The sequence below is a fragment of the Oculina patagonica genome, chromosome 3 (assembly GCF_052425735.1).
Source record: "Oculina patagonica isolate OP01 chromosome 3, crgOcupat, whole genome shotgun sequence".
In the NCBI taxonomy this organism is placed as follows: domain Eukaryota; kingdom Metazoa; phylum Cnidaria; class Anthozoa; order Scleractinia; family Oculinidae; genus Oculina; species Oculina patagonica.
The window spans coordinates 29,815,648-29,828,246 of NC_135760.1; the positions used below are offsets into that span (position 1 = coordinate 29,815,648).

Here is a 12,599-nt window from a genome sequence, read left to right on the forward strand (position 1 = left end):
AGCTAATGCTTTTGCCCTTATCATGTCAGTCACAGAAAAATCTACTTTGCCCGTTTACCACTTTGACTAAAAACATCTTGTATGGATGCAGGCCGTCACATCTTTACACACATGCACTTTTAAACCATTTGTCAAGTTGAGTTTGTAAATTGACTTTTAATGTCGCGCCATCGTGACTGAGATAGGAAGGCTATGCTCACTCGTTGACTCGCTTAGGTCAGGACTGGATAACACATAGACGCAAACAAAAGGATAAGATCACAAGAGTAAAATTTAACATTACTGAGTGTTATTCGAACTACAGCTTACCATATGTGCTGCACATCGTGTGTACCTCACCCCTCGTTGCGCAAAGGCGGGGACGACGGAAGCGCGGCATTTTTAAACGATGACGTCAGTAATCCGCCTTATGCAGGCAGGCGCTAGCACGTTTATAAACTCATAACCCTGTATCGTACTATCCTTCACACAGGAATAGTATTCATCGTGAACGGGACTTAGAGTAATTTATTTACTCAGTTACAAAATTGTACTGACTGGTTTCATAAGAACCGCCGCTACCAAGCGCTGGTTTCCCCGCTGCCGAGCACATCAATCTTCCCTGCCGACCAAAACAATACCATGCATCGATGCGCATTTTTTATTATTATTTAGTAGTATTTGACACTAAACATTGTTTCAAGCACAAAATTCCCCTCCTTTTTTAGTAAAAAAGTGTTAATTCCCACCCCTCCCCCTCTAAATTTTTTTTGGGTGTACACACACAACCCCCTAGATGGCCTAGCCTCCCTTAGCTCAAGGTCTAGATCCGTCAGAGGTTTTCTCTTGTATCTGAATATAGCATGCACATATACGCCAGCCAACATGAGATTTGTTAAAATTGAGTTCGAATGATTTATTCCGGTTTTTAGACCAAAGCGGCTAAAATAGGGGAGTACCTCTGTGGGGGGAAGGGGGGGATTTAAACTGGAAGCAGGGCGAAACGTTTTGTTTCTTTTTATAACGGTATATTCACCCTCTTGTTCGATTTAGGAAAAGGATTTTCCCGAAAGATCTAATTGCAGTCTCTGGAAGATACCCACTGAATGCCACCCACCCGGTAGGGCCACACAGCAACCCGTACAAATGCATAATAAGCAATGGAAGTTTGGAAATCTTGCCCACAGTCGCGTTACAAAACCTTTATCCGACTTTGAAAATCCGACATCCGACTACTAAAAACCTACATCCAACTTGTAAAATCCGACATCCGACTTGTAAGAATCTAGCCTGCGTAGCTGGCGGGATTCGCGACCGATCGCGAGTGCGAGTGCTTTGTTTACGGCGAACGGCAGACCCGAGCTGGGAATTGGGAATTTCACTCGCGGCGCACGCACGGCCCGCGTGCAAAAAATTTTTTTGGGATCACTTTCTTGGGGAGCTTACCATCCCCTGGAACTTCTTGAAAGTATTAGATGTTTGTTTAGAAATGTCAAGCGATTCCAAAAATTATTTTGGTTTTCTAGTTTACGAAATATCCGAACTTCGGTATACTATAAAATCGCTATGTTCTCGACACTTAAAAAAATTTTGGCTCAGCCCGGAAGTATTAATTGAAACAGAAAACCAGTCACGCAAACGAATGAATGGATGAATATCTCTATTTACTTTAAAAACCCAATAAGAATATTCGAAGTTTGTTTAGAAATGCCAAGCGATTCTTAAAATTGTTTCGGTTTCGAAGTGGACGAATTTTTCGAGCTTGTGCATACCATAAAATCGCTATGTTCATGAAACTTACACCCGCTCGTCTTTCGATGTGCTACACAAACAAGACGGATCGAAATCCGCCAATCACAGCCCACTAGCATGACCTTCTGAACTTGTGGGCTCATTTCCGGCCGGTATAACAGAACAATTGCTGGACAGAGGCTAACCACACAACCTGATAGAAGAACTACTATCAGGAATAAATTTCACAGGAAGGGTCTCAGCGCTTAGACAAAACAAAAAAATAAATCCTGCCCTTTCAAACAAAATCAATCTAATGTCATCTACAAAGCTAGCTGCTGGGACTGTGACGATGTTTACATTGGGAAAACAAAACGACGATTGCATGACAGAAAAACTGAACACTTTAAGGCCCTCACTAAATGCGACCATCCATCAGCTATTGCTGATCACATAAAAACCACAGGCCATAACATCAAATGGGATCATTTTGAAATCCTTGCGTCAGGCAAAACTGACCTCCACTGCAAGATTAAAGAGACCTTATACATTCATGAACTACAACCTTCTTTAAATGCCAATGTCGGCAGTGAGAGGTTGTTACTTTATTAACCTAATGTAAATATTAAGTTACTGCTGTAGATCAATTGTCTCAGTCTCGGTTCCAGACCCCTTTCATAACGATATATAAATAGTTGCCAAAATTTTAACGGTCATACTTTTGAAAATGTATGTAGCTTAGCATACGAAACGTCAAGTTTATAAAAATGCGATTTTTCATAATGTTTATCACCGCTGTTTGTGTTATATTTTTAATCAAGTTACGATCGCCACTATTCAAAGAACCACCAATTATTTCTTGTAAGCAAGGAAAATTCTTAAAGGATTTGCTCGTTAGAGCCAAAATATAAGAGTTTTACACAAGGTTTCCGCCGGTAGAGATGGTCGATGGTGTGTCCTGTCTTACGTCCTGTCACCCCTTCTCACCCCTTGCGACACCCTTTCACACCCTTTGCAGTTTCACACCTTGATCCGCTGACCTGAGCCAACGATGTCGGATGTCGGATTGAGATGTCGGACAACTAGCCTACAGTAGCGGGAGCGAATGAGAGGCGAATGTATTCGCAGGCTAGATTCTAACAAGTCGGATGTCGGATTTTAACCATCAAGGAATGCTGGGTAACTGTCTCTTAAGGATATGGCTCCTGGGGGTATCTACTGAGTTACATAAAGACCTGGGACCACCCCACCCCCACCCCAGTGGATACTGAGGGAACAACTTTAACAAGTCGGATGTCGAATTTTTACAATCGGCTGTCGGATGTCGGATTTTCAAAGTCGGATGTCGGATGGCACCTTCAAGCTTCCGTGCTTTTTGCAGGCCCAAGAGCGGCTCGCAACCCTAATCTTGACAGTGACCAGCGGATTGCGTATAACGCGTGCGCGCCACGTTTATAAAAAGCTAGCTGCAAAGCGGAAGTTCTTCCACCAAGAACGATCAGAATAACCATTCTAAAAACTCTTGCGCTGTCTAAACTTGTTTACAACACTTCTATGCTATCGTTTCCGTATTCCTTTGTCAAGACGGTCAATCAGACTATCAAATCTTTTATCTGGGGAAAAACTGCAAAAATTAAGCATACTGCTATGATAGGGCCAAAGGAGAAAGGAGGACTTAATATGCCTGACTTTGATATTGTTAACAATTCTCTCAAAGTCACATGGATTAGGCGATTAAATGATAGTCCACACGACGCTAGTTGGAGTCACATTCCTCTGGCATACCTAAACAAAGTGGGCGGTCGATTTCTTTTTGAATGCAATTATGAACTGAAGTCTCTGAAAGTAAACATACCTCTGGATTTTTACAAAGAAGCCTTAGAAGCATGGCAAAAACTAACTGTTTCTACTCCCGAATCCAAAGAGCAAATACTAGAGGAAATTATATGGAATAACAGGTTCATCACAATCGACGGATCCTCAGTCTACTATAAGCAGTGGCATGAAGCTGGTGTTACTAAAATCGGTGACATCTTCAAAGGGGACTCTTTCTTAACTTTTAACGATTTTGCATCTACGTTCCAGATAAAGACTAACTTTCTGAAGTATTATGGCCTTTGCCACGCAATCCCCAAAAAAATGGATCAATCAATTAAAAGGAAAAAGCGAACTTACAACGAACTTTTTAAACAATAGAATTAAGTTACCACTAAATAAAATTTCTTGCAAAGCTGCGAGCCAGATATTCGTTAAAATGAAATTTGAAAAACCTACGGCTGAAAAGAGGATGAAACAGGCTAATTTCGATGAAGAAACAATACGACTTACTTACAGTATTCCCTTTAAAGTTACTAAAGACATTAGACTCACTATTTTACAGTTTAAGATTATCCATCACATTTTGCCCACTAATGCCACTCTTTTTAGAGATTCACTTGTTCAACAGGAGCAATGCCATCTTTGTAACGAGAAACAAACCTTGAAACATCTTTTTGTAACATGCTCTTTTGTACAAACCTTTTGGTCTCAGTTTGCTCTCTGGTGGAATAGAAAGCACTCAGACCTTATCACCTTATCAGAACAGGATATAATCTACGGGTTCACTCAAGATCTTCCTCGTCGCCTTGGTTTAAACCTCTGTTTAATCATTGCTAAATTTTATATCTATAATGCGTCACGAAGAGAAGAAGAGTATACCTGGGAAGCTTTTTTTGCTATACTTAAAAGTCACCTTGAAATTGAAAAGCATAAATCCAAATCACAAATAAGTATTTGAGCATCTTATTGTTTGTTTGTTTGTCTCGTTTATTTTTTCGCTTTTATGTTTTTTATTTATTTTTTTTGTTCTGTTATTCGCTTACTTCTGGCCTTCATTGTATCATGTAGCATTGTACAAATAACGTAGCCTTATTGTATATGTAGTAGTGTGTAGCATTAAAGTGTAATCGTAGCTTTAGTTTGTTAAAACATTAGTCTCGTAAATATTGTAAGCATAGTTAATGTGAGTTCCGCGTCTTAATTTTTTTTGTAATATTATATACATATATATAATAAAAAAATAAAAAATAAAAAAAATAAAAAGAACGATCAGAATGCGAAAAATGTGTCAATCGCAACAGTTTGTCGAAACACCGGAAGTTGAAAATCTGTTCTTCAAGACGATTAGAATGCGAAACATAAGTCAATCTCAACAATTTGTCAAATAAGATCAAGGTTTCTGTCGCATGGAAGATTGGAAATTACGTTTGGCCGACGTTGTTTAGGCGTTGGTTTTGAGAAGATTTACGTACTGTGGTTGTAAAAATTCCTTACAACACTGACAACACAGCAGACCTCTCAAGTCTCACGATTTTGTCGTGAGACTGACGGTTTTCACTTCAATCCCACGATGATAAACAGAAATCTCACGGTAAACAGAGTAACAAGTCATTTGATTAGCGCCTGGTTTTAGGACTCTTTTAGTTACTTTTGTCCGTCAGTTGATCAATCTCCAGGTTTTTACTGAAATCTCTGAGTTTTTTTTTCCGGGATCAGGGGCGGGGCCGTACGAAAAGGTTGTTTCAAGTATTAACCACAAGTTATAAAGTGCGGGCCTCGAGAAACTTTTGTTTTCGTATTCTAATCGTTCTTTGTGGATCCTTTTGCATTGTAACCGTTCGTGGTGGAAGGTGAGAACAAATAACTTAGGTCACCTCATTTTCACGGCAATTATTCCAACAGGTCGAAAATTTTTCAGACGGTGTCGATAAATCACTGGACAAAAGTGCCCCTTGTTAGGGTAGGTGTACATGTCTTCAGTCGCAATTTCAAATCTTGTCATGTTGCAATTTTCCGACCAATTAAAAAAATCGACTTGACTCTGAGCAAAAGTTTTTCGGGCACTTTAATCAATTGGGAAACGGTGTTTTAACAGCGTGTATTTTAAATTTTTCGATCAATTAAAAAACGACGTGAGTCTGAACTAACTGTACACAAGTTTTTCGTGCATTTTAAGAGAGAGCTGTCACAATTAATTATGAGACGTCATCAACCTGGAGCTAAATATTAAGTGAATTGCTTGTTTGGCTGGAAACTTTATTCCCTCTATTGCTAACTTCACTTTGAGTTAACGTTGCTATGTCATTATTTAAAAACAAAAATTTATTTGCAGATTGTCGTGCGTTGTGTCGACAATACGTAACCCCCTACTTGAACATTACACCGGCCATGCTATCTTAGAATAACAGAATTTACTTAAGACAAATTCTCATATTGATCATAAGATCTTAGAACAACAGAATTTACTTAATCATAAGCTCTCCTCAAAATGATAATACAAGTATGATTTATAAAGTGTAGCCAAAAATAACAAACTTCCAAGAACCTGAATGTGCTTGTTCTGTCAGGTGATGCTACAAGGTTCTTTAAATAGTTTCGGGTCACTCTTACAAGCCAGATTATAAGTTTCGATGACAAACGCATGAATAACAACGAAAAAAGCTTTTGTGGAGGGGACATGGGGCGGGAGACCGGCAGAAAAGGGGTGGGAGGCGGGAGAAGAGAGGACGGGAAGCGGGATTCCTAAGGTGGCAACATTTCATTACATTTCGCAATAGATATGGGACAAAGATGAGGGCACCACTACGGAAAGGGGCGGGAAGCGGGAGTAAAAGTTACGGGAAGCGGGAGTAAGAGGTACGGGAGGCGGGAGGTTCAGACCCCCCTGTCCCCACCCACAAAAGTAACGCGCCACGAAAGGAATGCAACCTTTTCGTACGGCCCCGCCCCTGATCCCGGAAATAAAAACCTGGACGCACCCGCGGCAGCGGCTATCTCAAAAGGAGGAGAATGGACTCTAGTTCTTCCCGTCAAGGCCTTGCAACGCCTGTCGGATTTTGACGGTGGTTCAAATACAGCGCGGACAGCGCGGTGATGGCTACAAATGTGTATGGAAAAGTATGTGCAGTGTTTGGGGGATCTAGAGGAATAGGAAGAGCTGTTAGTGAAACACTCGCCAGCCGTGGAGGCATTGTGGCTGTTATATCCAGGGATAGCGATCGGGCCGCTGATTGTGTGGACTCTTTGCGAAGAACTACTTCTTGTGATCAGCACTTGAGCGTGAGTTGCGATGTAAGTTGTTACACATCTGTGCAGAATTCCTTACAACACATTCAAAACAAACTGGGACAAGTAAACGTTCTTGTGAACGTGGCTGGTGTAAATTATGATAACTTGCTGCTAAGAACTAAACCAGATGAGATACAACGCACTATAAGTACGAATCTATTGGGACCAATGTACACCTCACAAGCTGTTTTAAAAGATATGTTAAGAAACAGGAATGGAGTAATTATTAATATTGGAAGTGTGATAGCATTGAAGGGAAACACAGGGCAGTGTGTGTATGCAGCCTCAAAGTCAGGTAAGATGAACAAAAATTGTTTTATACATGTACACAGAGAATAGTACTTTTCATGGTAAAAATCCTCCGTGGAAATGGAGCAAATATGTTCAAGCCGCAAACAGAAAACTCGGCTCAGTTTCTGGCTGTGGGTGTGTTAATACACCTGCGACTGTGGGTGTGTTGGTATACCTGCGGCTGTGGGTGTGTTGGTGCACCTGCGATCCTCTCACAGCTGCATTAAAACACCCATGGCTAGAAACTAAGCCTAACGGCAAACATGCAAGAACCATGCAAGCTATGTTTGCCGTGAATATGTATCATAATGAGTTTTCAAATCTGTAAGCACAGGATATGACAGCATGAGCAATGACTCAACTCAAATCTGTGTATATTGACACAGTCAATATGCACAGATCATAACAAGTTTCTACCAAATGGTACTGTATGTTTCCCAGTATGTCTTTTTTTTTTTGCAGCTACAGTAGACTAAAATGAAGATAAATTTTATTTTTAAATACAGTGTTCTTGGGAGGCACAGTGACCTAAATGGCAAAGTGTGCTGGACTCCAGATCAGCTGGTGCTCTGGGGTTAAGCACTGGCTGGTGTTATTGTGTTGGATTCTTGGACAAGACACTTCACTCTCATAGTGCCTCTCCCCACCCAGGTATATAAATGTGTGCTGGCAAAACAATGAAGGGGAGGTAGAGTGGATTGTGGGGTGTAACCCTGCAGTGGACTGGCATCCTATCCAGGGCAGAGTAGAAATACTCGTAGTCACTTCATGCTACAGAAACTGGAGTTCTGTATATTAAAGAAAATGAAATGACCCAATTTTAACACCAAGCCAAGTAAATCTACCCTTAATATTGCATGATGCCAAACAGACTTGTAGGAGCTAGTTGATGTACATGTAGCAAGGAAAGATCAAACAGCTGTTTCATTAAAGAAAGACCTTGTTTTTTAGAGTTTGTGGCAATCAAAATACACATGGTTTGCCTACATGTATAATGCCAGCAGAAAAAAATTACAAGATTTCTTGAGATAAGGCAGGTAACTTCAAAGGAGTTTTTCCATGCCAGTCATGAACCACAAGTAACTTTGTCTCCTTAAATTTCTGGAGGGCCCCATATTTCATAACCATGGTAAGATTGCTGCTGGGATAATTTTACAGGTATGTCTTTAGATACCCTAAAAACAGAGATCACTTGGGTTTAAAAAAGTAAAGATTGAGTTATTAAATCAGGCTTTTGAGGTATCCTTAATGACACTTGTTCTCCATTTTATGTTTTCCCAAGGACTTGTAGGTTTCACAAAATCATTGGCCAAAGAAGTCGCATCTCGTAATATTCGCATCAACATGGTTGCACCTGGATTCATAGAAACTGACATGACTTTAAACCTTAGAACACAGAACACAGAAATAAAACATTTGATTCCACTTGGTAGATATGGGAAAACACAGGAGGTTGCAGAGGCGGTTTGCTTCTTAGTGGAGACACCATACATTACAGGCCAGGTATAGTATTCATGCATGTTAAGACATTAGTTACTGTAAATTTATTTTTGAAAGTGAAAACTAAAAACAAAGTGAAATGGTTTTGGGAAAAACAAGTACATGTAGTTTTAAAATTAAGAAGAACTACTGGAACTCCATTACAGCAAGGAGCCCAAAAGTGTGACCACTTTTAATTTATTCACATTTTTTTGTGCATTTTTAATCCAATCAGAAGTCAACTACAAGCTAACGTGAGCTGTTTGGATAATGACTACAGGAAAGAATGTGAATTAATTAAAAGTGGTCACACCTTTGGGGCATTTGCTGTAAGTTGTGATCATGCTTATAGAAAGAATTAGTGAAGTAAAACCTAATTTAATAAAATAGCTCAGCATTAGCAACAGGGCCCCCATTGATACCAGTCCTGCGACTGAAGGGGTCACCCTGTTTAAATGTCAATTAGTATTATTATTATTATTATTAATATTATTATTATTATTATAATTATTATAATTATTAGTAATAGTAATTAAAATGAGTGGAGTATAATTCAGAAAGTAATCGGGCGAGAAATTTCAAAATCGGCAGAGCGCGCAGCACAAGGCCGATTTGAAGTTACGAGCACGAGGTCCGGTTACTAATTAATCATATCAATAACAAAATTTGAGGTAAGGAAGTCTTTGAGAACCTTTTTTGTAAAAAAAGTCAAAGGTTAATTCAATTGGGTTGTCTAAAAAGAAGGAAAACAGCAAGAAAGAACCCATTCAAATGCACATGATTGACGCGCAAATGGCAAAGGTGTCCAATTACAGGTATCAAATTTGAAGTTGCTCAAACTGGATACCTGTAACTGGACACCCACGTGACAACACGCCGATTAAGCAACAAATAGGCGCGCGTAGAACCAATCAAAATCGAGAATTTTGTTATAGATACGATTATTATTATAACAGAGAACTTGGCAGTAGTTTTTTGTACATTCTTTTTCACCAAGTGCCAATGATATTGGTCTTGTCATAATTTGATATCTAGCATGCATTATTAGTAATAGGACAGACCCACGGCTAAATGGAATCTATAGCCTTAGTACCAGCAATACAATTTCAGGGTGATTTATTACAGGGAATTTGTTAAAATATATGTTAAACTATGCCAAACGTCCAGTCATAGCATGCTGATCATTGTTCAATAATGTAAACCGTGAACACTTTAATTTATCTCGTATATGTAAAAATCATCAAAATGACAGTTCTAACTGCAGGAATTTTTAACAAATCGGCCACTTTTTTCGACCAACACTTCCAAATTCCAACTCGATCGGGAATACACAGCCCCACAAGCTTATAGCTTTATTCCTCACCGTGTCTAAATAAAGGTAATTTATTTATTTATCTATTTATTTATTTATTTATTTATTTATGGTCTACACTCTTTTTATAGACCACGGAAATGACGTCATAAAAGTTCAAAACTCAAGTGGAACCACGAGCCCTCACGCAAGTGGTTTCAATGCAAAGTTTTGGATATTTAATGACGTCATCTTTATGGTCTATAAAAGTGTAGACCATGGGAAAATGTGGTCGATTTGTTGCATGCAATAACGCTGAACTTTCCCGGTGAATTAGAGGGTAGATTAGTGCGAAATCACGCACGTGTGAAAGCGTGTGACCGTTCTTTTTTACGTAAAGTCGACGGAAATTTCTTCCTAAATGTTCCAGCTGACTTTTCACAGCTCGTCGGATTCTGTTTCTTCGAAAAGTCGCGACAGTTTCTCAAGTTTCCGAAATTTGCCTTTCAAAAAAGGTGACTTGATTTCCATGGTCTAAACTCTCATCGACTCTACACTTTCGCTCGTTGAGCGTGCAAGAATTTCCTTAATTAATACAAAAAAACAAATAGCCTGCTAGCAAGTTCCCGATCTGCTCGATCCCTGTTCACAGGCTAAAAAACAAATGGACAGTGATGGCGCCAGGTTATTTTTTGTGAAGAATATGTTTTAAAAGAATAATTAAAGTGTTCATGGTTTTAATAATAATAATAATAATAATAATAATAATAATAATAATAATAATAATAATAATAATAATGATCTTTTAACAGGAAGCTCCACTCACTAGTGTGGTTTTCAGGGAGGTCCTGAGATAAAAAATAATGGCATAAAGAAAAAAAAAATGAATTAAAAATCGCGTTTTCGTGTTCCCGTTGTAAATAGGAGTCGTTACTATAGGCTTTAGGAGAGTCTTGAAGAAGAGAATGGAAATGAGTCCAAGTTTAGATACTTATACCTCATATATATTCCCTATTTTACTAAGAACCTTGGGAGTCACATTGCATTTTGCTATTGCCTATTGAGACTGCTCCCGTCCTTGTATTGAACAGTTGTTGTCTTTGCCATTTTTCAGTTTCAACCACTTAATTTTTTAATCTTCCTTACAGGTCCTGCTAGTTGATGGAGGACTAACGCTCTCAATCTAAATCTTCGCATCTAAGAGTACCGTCAAACTTGCCCATGAAATACTATTATGTCTGCCAAAGTACAGCAGGTTATATTTGCAAAGCATCGTTACTTTACTGCAATATGAGGACCATTGATGAAACGCAACTAGCGGGAATGCAAAATGAACTCTGAATAAAATAAAGATTATTTTAACGGAATTTGTGTCTTTATGCTTACGTTCGATGCTTGTACTCGAAAGGGGAAAGGAGAATGATAATATTTTACAATGAAGCTTGCTAACCAATTATAAAGCTTTCTATGAAGCCTAATAGCAATAAATCTAGCCGCTTCGTGCTACGAAACTGGGGTTATTAAAACCTTCACTCTGCGTGTGAGCGTGCTTGTCATATCCGCGCACAAATAGTAATGCTGTTCATAAACCAATCAGATTGGTGAACTAACAAGGCACTAACCACGAAGCTAGATATCTCACACTTGCCAAAAGGGTATGCCATTCTTGTCAATTTGGCTTCCTTAGCGGCCCTGTTCTACCCGTCCAGTACGGTCCACCAACATTGCATTGCCTCACCTGAATACAGAGTGTTTTAAGAATAGTTCTACTTAGCAATTAGTTCTTAGTTATAATTTAGCTTTTATTATATTGTCAAAAAAAGTCATCCTATTGTATCTAATTTTTAATTCCTATTGCTGTATTAAGCTTTTTTTATATTTTTAGTATTGTAACTTTTGATACATTTTTTATCAATTGGAATAAAGATACATTGTTATTAATCGGGAAATTTGACCTTCCCTAAGGAATGGGAGAAAAAGAAAGCTTTTTTTCTTCCTCTCTGTTCTTCCCTTCCCTCCACTCAGGCGGAAAGCTTGTTCTTCACGCGAGCATTTAGGTCCTGACTGTAAGGACCTCGCTGCGCTCTATCCGTGCACAGAAAGACCAACTGGCGCCGATATTCTGATATTCCCCCAGTACGGCTACGAGCAAGTTTGGTTTATAAACAATCATTGAAAAAGAACCGTAGTAACTTTACTCGGTGCGTGGGATTTAAGGCCCTTAGTCCTGTAACTTTCCCATCTTTGAAGTTTATTTCAATTTATTGTTACGGTCACAAAAATAAATAATAAAATTTGTATTATTCACAATAATTTCTTCCGTTTTGGTATGCAACTCGCCTGGAAGGTCGTTTTGTACCAAACATGAAGCTTGAGAAGCTTACAATCGGGCGGTTAATAATTAACTATCCGCTTTGACTTGAAAGGCAGGGTTCAGTAGAGCAAAAACCACGAAGCAGTTACTTAAACTCAGTCCGAGGTTTGCGTAAGTCACACGATTTGATGAGCTGTATTAGTGTGCATAACATAAAATCTAGAATGTTGTCAAGATTACATTATTACTTAATGACATAATGGTCTCAATTTATAAATATATTTCGCACAATACAAATAAACGATTGAACTAGACGACTAGAAAATGTAAAATTTTAACACTTAGCAAAGTGCAGCCTATTCGCAATACTTTAAGGCGGGGTTTCACCTGAAGGCCGTACGCTTTTCG

The 12,599-nt window shown here is 38.9% G+C and overlaps 1 protein-coding gene across 1 annotated transcript; it reads left to right on the plus strand.

Moving 5' to 3' along the window:
* The first annotated feature begins 6,275 nt into the window (after positions 1–6,275).
* LOC144647467 (carbonyl reductase family member 4-like) lies at positions 6,276–11,244 on the plus strand. The gene is made up of 3 exons (XM_078507271.1): positions 6,276–7,111; positions 8,390–8,610; positions 11,026–11,244. The coding sequence occupies exons 1-3, from the start codon at positions 6,622–6,624 to the stop codon at positions 11,062–11,064; spliced, it is 750 nt and encodes a 249-aa protein (XP_078363397.1). The 5' UTR covers positions 6,276–6,621; the 3' UTR covers positions 11,065–11,244.
* The last annotated feature ends 1,355 nt before the right edge of the window (positions 11,245–12,599 follow it).